Source organism: Pseudophryne corroboree, chromosome 10 (genome assembly GCF_028390025.1).
Source record: "Pseudophryne corroboree isolate aPseCor3 chromosome 10, aPseCor3.hap2, whole genome shotgun sequence".
In the NCBI taxonomy this organism is placed as follows: Eukaryota; Metazoa; Chordata; class Amphibia; order Anura; family Myobatrachidae; genus Pseudophryne; species Pseudophryne corroboree.
The window spans coordinates 149,231,197-149,246,020 of NC_086453.1; the positions used below are offsets into that span (position 1 = coordinate 149,231,197).

General features: G+C 46.6%; 1 protein-coding gene across 1 annotated transcript in view; it reads right to left on the reverse strand.

The window, feature by feature from the left end:
• The window catches only part of ALDH16A1 (aldehyde dehydrogenase 16 family member A1), a 282,143-nt gene that overhangs the window by 238,802 nt on the left and 28,517 nt on the right, over positions 1 to 14,824 (reverse strand). Inside the window, exons 2-3 of the mRNA XM_063942876.1 lie at positions 4,725 to 4,827; positions 2,527 to 2,653 (exon numbers count right to left, since the gene is read on the reverse strand). Of these exons, the coding sequence (XP_063798946.1) occupies positions 2,527 to 2,653; positions 4,725 to 4,827 (230 nt within the window). The remainder of the gene's footprint in view (positions 1 to 2,526; positions 2,654 to 4,724; positions 4,828 to 14,824) is intronic.

Sequence of the window (14,824 nt, forward strand, 5' to 3'; positions counted from 1 at the left end):
CGATTGTGACCTCTAAGGCGCAGTGCCCCGCTGTACAACAACTGGACTAGCAATACTAATTAACTGGACTACTAAGTAAAGCTATGTATATATATACAGATATAACAATGCACAGTAAAGACTGGATGTATATAACAGGGTACTTGTACTAAATAACCCTGAAGTCATGCACTTTTTCTTAACTAACACTGTCTAAATGACATGTAGAATACTTAAGTGCCCTGTAAATGCAAAGCGCTGATTATGCAGGTGGCTTTACAGAGGAGACATTGCCCAGCAGTCCCAGAATCAGCGCAGCATGTGTGTAATGATGCCCAAACGCTGACAGGGAGTGAGGGAGAGAGAGATATGCAGCTCCAGGGCGGGAACATTTGCAGTAAATGGCGCCTGGGGCTGGGGGACGGTCTACAGGTCAGAGCATTATCCCCTTGCAGGCTTTCACCACTGGGTACTGCGGAGCCTAATTGAAAGAATTTTAATAAATCCGACCTGTGCCCCTTGCCCTGGTGGTCTAGTGGGGTCCCTGTATAGCCACAGTGTCCACGCCAGCGTGCGCATTCCGTCTCCTAGAGACCGCGACGGATCGCGATTTCAGCGGATCCCGCATGGGGGACCCTCTTACCTCCTTCCTGTAGCTGCGGCCACGCGATCCAGGAGAGCAGCGGCGAGTGTGTGCCTGATGAGAACGGAGCCCTCCACTGTAAGTACCCGGCAACCAGGGCGCGGGAGTATACAGCGCCGCAGCATGGTATGTCAGACTGACATATAGCACTTCTAAGTGCCTGCGCTGCGGCCCTTGAAGTCTTCTTTCTTCAAAAACCTCTTTCCCTGTTAGCTGCCTGCACTGCAGGCACCAACTTACAAACTGAGCTCCAGTGCCTGGAGGTGGGGATATAGAGGAGGCGGTGCAGTGCATCCTGGGAACAGTCAAAGCTTTTAGCCTGTTGGTGCCTCGGATCAAGATCCAACTCTACACCCCAATGTAATTCCCTGTGGAATCACAGTGTACCCCGCTACAGAAATAGTCCACAGCAATATACAGTGCATCAGGAAAGTATTCACAGCGCTTCACTTTTTCCATATGGCACACCTATCTTTGGGCAGTTTCGCCCATTCCTCTTTGCAGCTCCTCTCTAGCTCCATCAGGTTGGATGGGAAGCCTCAGTGCATAGCCATTTTCAGATCTCTCCAGAGATGTTCAATCGGATTCAAATCTAGGCTCTGGCTGGACACCACTCAAGGACATTCACATTCACAGAGTTGTCCTAAAGCCACTACTTTGATATCTTGGCTGTGGGCTTAGGGTCATTGTCCTCCTGAAAATTGAACCGTCGCCCCAGTCTGAGATCAAGAGCACTCTGGAGCAGGTTTTCATCCAGGATGTCTCTGAACATTGCTGCATTCATCTTCCCTCTATCCTGACTAGCCTCCCAGTTCCTGTCGCTGAAAAACATCTCCACAGCATGATGCTGCCACCACCATGCTTCACTGCAGGGATGGTATTGGCCTGGTGATGAGTGGTGCCTGGTTTTCTACAAACACGATGCCTGACATTCACGCCAAAAAATTCAATCAGTGTCTCATCAGACCAGATAATTTTGTTTCTTATGGTCTTAGAGTCCTTCAGGTGCATTATGGCAAACTCCAGGCGGGCTGCCATGTGCTTTTTACTAAGGAGTGGCTTCTGTCTGGCCACTCTACCATAAAGGCCTGATTGGTGGATTGCTGCAGAGATGGTTTTCTTGAATGCACATTCATAAATGCACTTGGTTATAATAGTGCAGAAATTATAATAACAATTTTTCGAGCCAATAACAAACAACACATAGGAGGGTATTCAATTAGTGCCATTTTTACGACCACTTGAAAAAAAACTGTACTTTTCCCCCGTTTTTAGGTCGAATCTACATGCAATATATTCAATGCCGTGCCGTTTTCTCGACTGGTCGAAAAATCTGTACGGGCAAAAACCAGGTGGATTGTCGAATTCACCGCCAATCCACGTGTTTTGTCGAATTTGTAAGCATTTGACAGTTTTTGGGTCAGTTTTCGTCCACGCCGGAAAAAAAAAACAAGAACGAAAAGGCATGGGCGAAAATGGATTCAAAAACAGGCGAAAAACGCAAGCTATTAAATACACTGAGGTCGAATTAGTGCCGATTTTCTGACTGTCGAAAAATTTGGCACTAATTGAATCCCATAGTCTAAACACATTTACTGTACTTCTGCTTTAAATACACAGCCTCAATAGTCATATTACTATACTATAATAATTAAAAGAAAAAAGAACCAAATACTTATTAGCCGGGTGCGGTGCTACCACACAGTGCACCCACTTACATAGGAGGCAACCGTTCTGTGGTCTGAGCTAATATTCGTGCAATGCAGAAGAAACTACTACACATTGGATATCACCCTTTACTGCACAGGTACTTTATTTGGTGAATTTATTTCTATATTGTAGAATAGCGGAGATAACCCAACTTTTACACAGTCCTTGATGAACAGCTGAAAAGCATATCTGACCTGTACAGATGTCGAGCTCGGACATGACAAGGGAGCTTGCTCCAACTTCCGAAAGCTTTCCGTGCAGTGCTGACAGCCATTTCCACATCATCCTCATTTCCCTGGATTGTGGTGGCCAAAGTCTCTCCTAAGGATTAATTAGGGCAGCTGCTTAGAAATGTAATAAACTAAGGCGAAGACAAAGTTACAGACACAATGGTATTACTAATAAATCTTTTGTTGACAGGTGTTGAGGTATATCTATATTACCTGGCTTCAGAAATGTTACACCACCTTACTGCTGTTTGTGGTTGCTCAGTTCTCTGATGTGCACAGTCTGGACACTGCACCCCTGTTTAGTCACACATATTCAGTTCACCCTTGATATAAGTACATTTTTACTACTTAACCAAAAAGGTGTATTTGCTGAAAAGCAATTTAGACTTCAGACAAAATTATATTGCACCAAATAACAGGATCCTTAACCAATTTGGCCACACACTGTGTGCTCTTGTCACCCAGCGAAGCAACTAGATTACACAGAGCCCCCACCCAGTGCACCTGACCAATGCCCTTGCACTCAGTGTGATCACCGGCTGATAAATATTATGCGTATGCCCAGAAGTGATCTGATTGGTAAATAATTTTGGTTTTAGATAAACTGATAATTTTTAGACCACAATTTGATTTCATGCAAATTATCTTTGGCAGACAAAACACCATGGGGCCGATGTAAAGTGTGCACAATGGGGGTAATTCCAAGTTGATTGCAGCAGGATTTTTGATAGCAATTGGGCAAAACCATGTGCACTGCAGGGGAGGCAGATATAACATGTGCAGAGAGAGTTAGATTTTGGTGTGGTGTGTTCAATCTGCAATCTAATTTGCAGTGTAAAAATAAAGCAGCCAGTATTTACCCTGCACAGAAACAAAATAACCCACCCAAATCTTACTCTTTCTGCACATGTTACATCTGCCCCACCTGCAGTGCACATGGTTTTGCCCAATTGCTATCAAAAATCCTGCTGCGATCAACTTGGAATTACCCCCAATATACTTGAAAGAAACGTGCACAGAAAAAGAGTGCATTCACACTCGGATGCATGTGCCTCTGCAATGGCAGCTTATTCCAGTCATCATTGTGTACTTTGTACTTGCAGCAGTCCTGTAGTAGGATTATATGCGCTTACTTACAGGTCTACATGAGCCGCACTTACATGAACATGCCCTTCCTGAACTCTGACTACATGTGAACATCCTCGACCTCCCCCGCTCTGTCTCACAGGTTGTAGTGTATACTGTAGGCATATATACATGCCTTCCCTTTCTGAGCAGTGCAGTGTGAATTCCAGACCACCTAGCTGGTGCACAGGTGTAATCACTACTAAATTAAGATGTGCTGCATTCATTCCTAATGGCCCATACACCCGGTGAGATTCGGGCTATGCCCGATTCTCACTATGTGACAGGGGCTAAGTCGGCACATAGTCAGTAACGCAAGCACACTTATTATGTGCTTGCGATACTGACTATGTGCGATTTTGGCTCAGTGTCAATTTTGACTCTCTCTTCTACAAAGATAGTCAAAATTGACTTGCTTGCACAGTCTATCTATTCTTGCGATGCCGACCGCGTGGGACCGTGCATCGGAATCGAATCGAGTTCTGCACTAACTTTTCACCGTGTGTACACAGCATTACTGACAATTCTACAGATCTCCAGGAGGCCTGGAAAACATGAACTGTTGGTAGATCTTGAGGACCGGTTTGGCCAGCCCTATTCTACATCAACACAGTTGAAGAACTTTCCAATACACCCTCCACCTATAATAATATAGTACCTGCTGTGCACAGCACCTGTAATATTTATTTTGAAGAGATCTGTAGTATCATATTCACCTGGTCAGGGAGTTCATTACCTGTTACTTTCCAACCAACAGGAAAATTACAGCACCAGGTGCAGTCATATAATAGGAAGCACCCAGCAGTTATTGGGTAATAGAGCCAGCTACTGCATTATTCTCCAGTCAACTACTTATAGCCAACAGGAGTTTGCTGTAAGTTAGCAGCTAATGCTAGCACCCATTCTAGGTATGGGGATAGATGCAATGCCCTTCCATGCCACTGATCATATTACAGACATGACAAGATACTTAGGTATTCTAATAAGACCGATAAGCTAGAATGTCCCACACTAGGAAATAACCAATCATTACTCACCAGTCGCAGGGTTCTTAGTAGCATATGTCTGTCTACCATCTGGTTTTACCCACTTGCCACCAATAAAATGTCCAAAGCTGCGTTCATGAGAGTCAAGCCAAGCCTAGGGGAGAGGGAGAGAGAAAGAATATCCTTACATATTGGTTTAATCACAGTGGTTACTTTACTTAATTTGAAACATCAAAGATGATTTCTCTACCGGCAGACATTTTACTACTTCTGGGGAGATATTTAATAGCAGAGAAGTAAATTGTTATACATATGTAGGTTGTAGCACTGTACCACTCCTTAGTGCTAAAACACTAAGTTATTAGTGTTATTAAAAAAAGGACAAAAGAAAAACCTGCATAAGAGAGAATGACATTTTTCTTGAGAAAGAAAGCCACTACTTGCCAATATTCAGGACAGCTTTACTAACCTCTGTCCACCCCATTCCATTCTTGTTTCCAATCTTGCTTTATACTGTATTTCATGGCGTGGGTTTTTCGCTGTTAATCCCATCATTCAGTTTTGCTATATTATACTTCTTTTATGCTCTTTATTAAGCCTATAGCCAACAACTACCGACTTTACACCCTGCTACCATGCTATCCATTGTAAACTGTCCTTTAATGATACTTGTGTCATAACACCAGAATCCGGTCAGGTATCCCGGCAGCCGAAATACCAACGCCGGAATCCCGACCCCACTTAAAATGCCGACACCAGCTGGTCTCTACAGACTCAGGTCGTTGCCCCAAATGTAAAGCACCAAATGCCCTCTTTATGCATAATTTCTGGCACTGCCCGAAGGTTAAACGATTCTGGAATAAAGTAGTGTGGTATATAAAATCCACTTTCCGGATCTCCCTCCCTGTGGACCCAGTGGCACTCCTCGGCCTTAATACTTCAACCTGGCGTTTACCTTCATCTCAGGCCTACTGCATTCCGTTTTTATACGTATTACTGACCTTGGGGAAGAAGTTAATTTTGAATCATTGGATATATCGAACCTCTCCCTCTTTGGGTAACCTCAAGACTCTACTGACTAATACACTGTACTTTGAACGCCAATCCACTCTCCCAGATCTTGACCGTAACGCACTGCATTTTTATAGGAAATGGGGAATATATATTGACTCCCTTCCACCCCCACAACGATCTCATGTACTGAAATTGTTTGATTCCCTTAGTTGGGATTCTTACCGCAGACTCTGTATTCCCGTTGGTGATGATTCACCTTTAGAACCGGGATGATGCTCGCTCCCGTGCCTTAATGCTGAGCGATTTGATCCCTACGTTCCCTATATAAGTGTGCCCTATCATGTATGATGAATATCCCTTAGACATCTGCAACCCCCCCCCCCCCCCCCCCTACCTCCCTCCCTCCCTCATACTTCTCATCCATGTCTTTGTTGCTTTTCTTTCCTCTTTCTCTTTCTCTATGATTGTTCTGTTGATTTTGGTTTTGGTATATATGTAAATGACTGTGTGCAGTTTTTCTTTCAAAATGTATTATAGGCCTAGCTCGCTGTTTATATACATCACTGCTGCTGCTTTGGTATTGTCCTTTGCACTGCTCGCTTCTACACACAGTGCCAATGGTAGTGGTGGTGTGTGATGTTATGCCATACCTTTTGTTGCCTATTATGTAACCCATAAGCATTTTACATGCATTTGTACTGCATTGTTTTTTCTGCTTTTCTTTTTCTCTATGTCTTTATGTGGAAAAAACTAATAAACATATTTTTTTTTTTAAAATGCCGACACTAGCATCCCGAATAGGGGCACAAGCCTGGTACCAGAATCGCGACCGTCGGGATACCGAATGAGCGTGTGCTAGGCAGCAGGACAGGTAAGCTGCGCGGGGGTGGGGTGGGTTTAGGTTTAGTCTGCAGGGAGAGGGGTTAGGCTTAGAGTAGACTGTTGGGAGGGGAGGGGGGGGTTTGAGGTTAGGCACCCCTGGGTAGCATTGGGGTTATGCCACCCATACATTAGGATGACTCGCATTAGATGCGAGCAGTCCTACGAACGACCCCCCACCCTACGATCAATTGTACCTCCGCTATTGCCAGGGCCCGGGATCGACTGATCATATGTGCAGCACATATGATCACCTGATGCAATGTATGACGTGCAGGGACGCACATCGCATTCGCACCCAAAACATGCGATGAGTTGAATATTGTGTATTCGTACACAATTTCAACCTAGTGTATTGCCAGGGTTAGGCTGCAGGAGGGGAAAGTTACGTTTAGGCTGCTGCAATGCAGGGTAAGGGTTAGGGGGCAATTGGGGGAAGGTAAGTATACTTACCTTCCCCCTGTCGGGATTCTCAATAGCGGGATGCCACGCACGGTATTCTGAAGGCTAGCATCCCGCACGCCGGCATTTCAGTCCCAACCCATAACACCGGAATCTCTTGTTTCTTTGTCATTCATGCTACTTGTGCTATCTTTACCATTGTTATTCTACAGCTCTGTGCAGGAGAATTTATGTTGGTGGTGGTGGTGGTGGTGGTGGTGGTGGTGATGATGATGAGGATGATGATGATGATACCACCTCAGAGATGTCACTTATTCCTAATGAAATGTTAACCAGTTCATCACAATGTAGTGTAAGTCCACAAATAGGCACTTCCATGGGTTTGCAGGCGAAAATAAGATTTTACTTACCGGTAAATCTATTTCTCGTAGTCCGTAGTGGATGCTGGGGACTCCGTAAGGACCATGGGGAATAGACGGGCTCCGCAGGAGACAGGGAACTTTAAGAAAGAATTTGGATACTGGTGAGCTCTGGCTCCTCCCTCTATGTCCCTCCTCCAGACCTCAGTTAGAGAAACTGTGCCCGGAAGAGCTGACAGTACAAGGAAAGGATTTTGGAATCCAGGGCAAGACTCATACCAGTCACACCAATCACACCGTATAACTTGTGATAAACTTACCACAGTATGAACAACAACGGAGCATCAGATCAACCCTGATGCAACCACAACATAACCCTTATTTAAGCAATAACTATATACAAGTATTGCAGAAGAAGTCCGCACTTGGGACGGGCGCCCAGCATCCACTAAGGACTACGAGAAATAGATTTACCGGTAAGTAAAATCTTATTTTCTCTAACGCCCTAGTGGATGCTGGGGACTCCGTAAGGACCATGGGGATTATACCAAAGCACCCAAACGGGCGGGAGAGTGCGGATGACTCTGCAGCACCGAATGAGCAAACACAAGGTCCTCCTCAGCCAGGGTATCAAACTTGTAAAACTTTGCAAAAGTGTTTGAACCTGACCAAGTAGTTGCTCGGCAAAGCTGTAATGCCGAGACCCCTCGGGCAGCCGCCCAAGAAGAGCCCACCTTCCTTGTGGAGTGGGCTTTTACTGATTTTGGAAGCGGCAATCCAGCCGCAGAATGAGCCTGCTGAATCGTGTTACAGATCCAGCGAGCAATAGTTTGCTTTGAAGCAGGAGCACCCAGCTTGTTGGATGCATACAGGATAAACAGCAACTCAGTTTTCCTGACTCTAGCCGTTCTGGCTACATAAACCTTCAAAGCCTTGACCACATCCAGCAACTCGGAATCCTCCAAGTCACGAGTAGCCACAGGCACCACAATAGGTTGGTTCATATGAAAAGATGACACCACTTTTGGCAGGAATTGTGGACGGGTCCGCAATTCTGCCCTGTCCATATGGAAAACCAGATAGGGGCTTTTATGTGACAAAGCCGCTAATTCTGACACAAGCCTAGCTGAAGCCAAGGCTAATAGCATGACCACCTTCCACGTGAGAAATTTTAACTCCACGGTTTTGAGTGGCTCAAACCAGTGTGACTTCAAGAAACTCAACACCACGTTAAATATCCCAAGGTGCCCCTGGAGGCACAAAAGGGGGGCTGAATATGCAGCACTCCCTTTACAACGTCTGAACTTCAGGAAGAGAAGCCAGTTCTTTTTTGAAAGAAAATGGATAGGACCGAAATCTGGACCTTAATGGAACCCAATTTCAGGCCCAAAGTCACTCCCGACTGTAGGAAGTGAAGGAAACGGCCCAGCTGGAATTCCTCCGTAGGGGCATTCCTGGCCTCACACCAAGCAACATATTTTCGCCATATACGGTGATAATGTTGAGCCGTCACATCCTTCCTAGCCTCTATCAGCGTAGGAATGACCTCATCCGGAATGCCTTTTTCTGCTAGGATCCGGCGTTCAACCGCCATGCCGTCAAACGCAGCCGCGGTAAGTCTTGGAACAGACAGGGCCCCTGTTGCACAAGTCCTGTCTTAGAGGAAGAGGCCACGGGTCCTCTGTGAGCATTTCTTGCAGATCTGGATACCAAGTGCTTCTTGGCCAATCCGGAACAAAGAGTATTGTTCTCACTCCTCTTTTCCTTATGATTCTCAGCACCTTGGGTATGAGAGGAAGAGGAGGAAATACATAGACCGACTGGAACACCCACGGTGTCACCAGTGCGTCTACAGCTATCGCCTGAGGGTCTCTTGACCTGGCGCAATATCTCTGCAGCTTTTTGTTGAGGCGGGATGCCATCATGTCCACCTGTGGCAGTTCCCACCGACTTGCAATCTGCATGAAGACTTCTTGATGAAGTCCCCACTCTCCCGGGTGGAGGTCGTGCCTGCTGAGGAAGTCTGCTTCCCAGTTGTCCACTCCCGGAATCAATACTGCTGACAGTGCGCTTACGTGATTCTCCGCCCAGCGAAGAATTCTGGTGGCTTCTACCATCGCCACCCTGCTCCTTGTACCGCCTTGGCGGTTTACATGAGCCACTGCGGTGATATTGTCTGACTGAATCAGAACCGGTTGGTCGCGAAGCAGGGTCTCCGCTTGACTTAGGGCGTTGTATATGGCCCTTAGTTCCAGGATATTGATGTGAAGGCAAGTCTCCTGCCTTGATCACAGCCCTTGGAAATTTCTTCCCTGTGTGACTGCCCCCCACCCTCGGAGGCTTGCATCCGTGGTCACCAGGACCCAGTCCTGAATGCCAAATCTGCGACCTTCGAGAAGGTGAGCACTCTGCAGCCACCACAGGAGAGACACCCTGGCCCTGGGGGAAAGGGTGATTAACCGATGCATCTGAAGATGTGATCCGGACCACTTGTCCAGTAAGTCCCATTGGAAGGTCCTCGCATGGAACCTGCCGAAGGGAATGGCCTCGTATGATGCCACCCTCCTTCCCAGGACTCGAGTGCAGTGATGCACTGACACCTGTTTTGGTTTTAATAGATTCCTGACCAGCGTCACGAGCTCCTGAGCTCTCTCTATCGGGAGATAAACCCTTTTCTGGTCTGTGTCTAGGATCATGCCTAGGAGAGGCAGATGAGCTGTAGGAACCAGCTGCGACTTTGGAATATATAGAATCCAGCCGTGTTGCCGTTACACTTCCAGAGAAAGTGATACACTGTTCAGCAACTGCTCTCTTGGTCTCGCTTTTATGAGGAGATCGTCCAAGTACATGATAATAGTGACACCTTGCTTCCGCAGGAGCACCATCATTTCCGCCATTACCTTGGTGAATATTCTCAAGGCCGTGGAGAGACCAAACGGCAACGTCTGAAATTGGTAATGACAATCCCGTACCACAATTCTGAGGTACGCCTGATGAGGTGGATAAATGGGGACATGAAGGTATGCATCCTTTATGTCCCGAGTCACCATAAAATCTCCCCCTTTCAGGCTTGCAATGACTGCTCTTAGCGATTCCATCTTGAACTTGAACCTTTTCAGGTATATGTTCAGGGATTTTAAATTCAATATGGGTCTGACCGAACCGTCTGGTTTCGGGACTACAACATGGTCGAATAATAACCCCCTCCTTGTTAAAGGAGGGGAACCTTGACCACCACCTGTTGAAGATACAATTTGTGAATTGCAGTTAACACTGTTTCCCTCTCGTGGGGGGAAGCCGGCAGGGCCGTCGGTGAGGGGGCATCTTCTCAAAGTCCAGCTTGTATCCCTGAGACACAATATCTATTGCCCAGGGATCTAACAGGGAGTGAACCCACTTGTGGCTGAACTTACGAAGGCGTGCCCCCACCGGGCCTAGCTCCGCCTGTGGAGCCCCAGCAACATGCGGTGGATTTTTGTAGAGGCCGGGGAGGACTTCTGTTCCTGGGAACTAGCTGTGTTGTGCAGCTTCTTTCCTCTGCCCCCGCCTCTGGCAAGAAAGGACGCACCTCGGACTTTCTCGTTTTTTTATTCGAAAGGTTGCATTTGATAATGTCGTGCTTTCCTAGGCTGTGCAGGAATATAAGGCAAAATATCAGAATTACCAGCTATAGCTGTGGAGACCAGGTCCGAGAACCCTTCTCCACACAATCCTCAGCCTTCCATATGCCTCTTAAGTCGGCATCATCTGTCCATTGCATATTCTACAGGACACGTCAAGCAGAAATCGACATAGCTTTGACTCTAGGACCCAGTATACTCATGTCTCTTTGGGCATGTTTTATATATACATATCTCTTAAGACAGCATCTTTAATATATATCTCTATATATACATATATATATCTATATACATACTAGGGTCTCAATCTCTGCTGATAAGGTACCTGTCCACGCTGCCACAGCGCTATAAACCCATGCCGACACAATCGCCGGTCTGAGTAGTGTACCAGAATGTGCACGCTATCTGCAGGATCCCTGAGAATATCAGGGCTACCTTTTGGGCAAACGTGACACCCTAGGGGAAGATTCCCATCATATCCTGGCCCTAGTGGGGAAAGGATACTGTCTGAGAATTCTTTGTGCGAAACTGCAGTCTCCTGTCTGGAGATTCCCGCTCTTTTTCATCATGAGAGGAGGGAAATTTACCTCAGCTTTCTTCCCCTTAAACATGTGTACCCCTGTGTCAGGGACAGATGAGTCATCAGCGATATGCAAATCATCTTTTATTACAATAATCATATATTGAATACTTCTCTGCCATTTTGGCTGTAACTTTGCATTATCGTAGTCGACACTGGAGTCAAACTCCGTGTCGATATCAGTGTCTATTATTTTGGACAGTGAGCATTGAGACACTCTAAAGGTCTCTGCGACATAGGGACAGACATGGGTAGATTTCCTGTCTGTTCTCTATCTTTTGTGTAAAAAATTCACCTTAGCACTTAATTACACATATCCAAACAGGTGTCGGCGTTGTCGACGGAGACACCCTCTCACACACATATTTGCTCCATCTCCTCCTTAGGGGAGCCTGTTACCTCAGACATGTCGACACACACGTACCGACACACCAAACACTCAGGGAATGCTCATCTGAAGACAATTCCCCCATAAGGCCCTTTGGAGAGACAGAGAGAGAGTATGCCAGCACACACCCCAGCGCTATTAACCCAGGAATAACACAGTAACTTAATGTTAACCCAGTAGCTGCTGTTTATATTGATTTTTGCGCCTAATTATGTGCCCCCCCCTCTCTTTTTACCCTCTTCTACAGTGTAACTGCAGGGGAGAGCCTGGGGAGCTTCCTCTCAGCGGAGCTGTGGAGAGAAAATGGCGCTGGTGAGTACGGAGGAAGAAGCCCCGCCCCCTCAGCGGCAAGCTTCTGTCCCGCCTTTCTGTATATATGCATGGGCGGGGGCCCATGCATATATACAGTGCCCAACTGTATATATGCCCACTTTTGCCAAGAGGTCTCTAATTGCTGCCCAGGTCGTCGCCCCCCCCCCCCCCCTGCACCCTACAGTGACCGGAGTATGTGGGTTTAGTGTGGGAGCAATGGCGCACAGCTGCAGTGCTGTGCGCTACCTCATATGAAGACTGGAGTCTTCTGCCGCCGATTTCGAAGTCTTCTTGCTTCTGTCACCGGCTTCTGTCTTCCGGCTCTGCGAGGGGGACGGCGGCGCGGCTCCGGGATCGGACGACCAAGGGTGCGATCCTGTGTACGATCCCTCTGGAGCTAATGGTGTCCAGTAGCCTAAGAAGCAGGACCTATCTTCAGTGAGTAGGGCTGCTTCTCTCCCCTCAGTCCCACGTAGCAGAGAGTCTGTTGCCAGCAGATCTCTCTGAAAATAAAAAAAACCTAACAAAATACTTTCTTATAGCAAGCTCAGGAGAGCTCACTAAGTAGCACCCAGCTCGTCCGGGCACAGATTCAAACTGGAGGAGGGACATAGAGGGAGGAGCCAGAGCACACCAGTATCAAAATTCTTTCTTAAAGTGCCCTGTCTCCTGCGGAGCCCGTCTATTCCCCATGGTCCTTACGGAGTCCCCAGCATCCACTAGGACGTTAGAGAAAGGTAGATTTACAAACTGCAAATTCTGACACGGACATGGAATTCATATGAAAGTGGCTCTATAAGGGGCATCATTTGGTAAATGCCTCCTTGAACAAATAAACCCTCAAATACCATTTTATTATTATTATTATCCTTTATTTATATGGCGCCACAAGGGTTCCGCAGCGCCCAATTACAAAGTACATAAACAAATAATCAAAACAGGAAAACAGCAATTTACAGTTGACACTATAGAACAAGTACAGGGTAAATAAACATAGCTACATCAGCAGATGACACTGGAATAAGTATCAGGTGGCAGAAGACTGCTGGATTTGGTGCAGCTGAAGATTATTAAAGGAATACACACATGAGGGAAGAGGGCCCTACTCGTGAGAGCTTACATTCTAATTGTCGGTGCTGGAGAAAACTGACCTTACTGAAGTTCATTCATAGAAAAGTACAATGGAACTGAACACAAAGCCTTAAAACACAACTTCAGCTAGAAAACTTCCCACTGCAGTATTGGAAATGAAAAAATACCTATTTATATTACATGTTTATTTACAATAGGTCTACAATCTTGGTGGGATCTGCTGTAGAACATATATACATTCTACACGGAATGTATATAATGAATGCAAAAGAGACAGTTAAATCCAATAACAGTATTAAAAGATTTGTGAAAAGTTTACAGCACTACTACTATTTCCCCAATGGCACATGGGGCCTACACAACAACTAGGGCAATTCTGCATTTTGCATATAATTGTGAATAAAACGGCAATGTATTGGGTTAAGCAATCGCAGATCCCGACCAAAAAGTGATCAGAAACAGTGAATCTGGTTGTCCAACATGTTGGATTTCACCAACCAATCGGAGCTGTAGATTATACCCCTTTTACACTCGCACACCCGGGTCACTCCCGGGATGCGTCCCAGGATGCATTCCCGGGACTGACCCCTTTCACACTGCACTAAGACCTGGGATCGACCCGGGACAGCCCCATTTACACTGATCCCGGGATATCCCTGCAAATGCATATGTATGTCATTAGAAATGGCCTTTTTCTGGCTCACATAGATGAGGTCACAGTAGTCAACAAAGGGAGGGGTGGTGCCTGCTCACACCATTGCTGCAGTCATGGCCGACGGACTACCAGTGTGTATGCCTGAGCTCATGATTCTTTCTGCTTTGCAGATGTTTCATACAGCCAGTGACAGCATGATGCAGCTTGTCACACTGTGCAGTATACTGCTCATATATTTTATGAGGAGGAGGAGGGCGCAATTTATGGTGGATAGGGCTGCTAGTCGCCGCCAATATTTGCGCAGGAGGAGAGCCCTCATATCATCCAGGATGAGTACCATCCTGAGCGTGAGTATGGGGCCTAACCACTCATTTTGGTCCAGAGATCGCCGGCACGGAGAAGCTTTTATGAGGACCGTGGAAGCTTACCAGGATGAGGAGTGGATGGCTAACTTCCGTGTGTCTCGTGCAACCTTTGATTACATCCTGGAATTACTTACCCCAGCACTTGACATGCAGACCACCAGGCTTAGGAGACCCATCGAGGCACGCAGGAGGCTAGCTATTGCATTGTGGTGGTATGCTACCCCAGGAGAGTACCGCTCAGTCTCATGCTTGTTCGGTGTTGCGATCTCCACCTGCTGTGTCATAGTCCACCGGGTGACTAAAGCAATTGTATCAACCTTATACAAGCGCTTCATATCTCTACCACAAGGACAGCGCTTACAGGATACCATCAAAGGATTTGTGAAGCGAGGCTATCCGCAGTGTGGAGGAGCGATTGATGGGACACACATCCCCATTATTGCCCCACGTGACAACCATGCTGACTATTTTAATAGGAAGGGCTG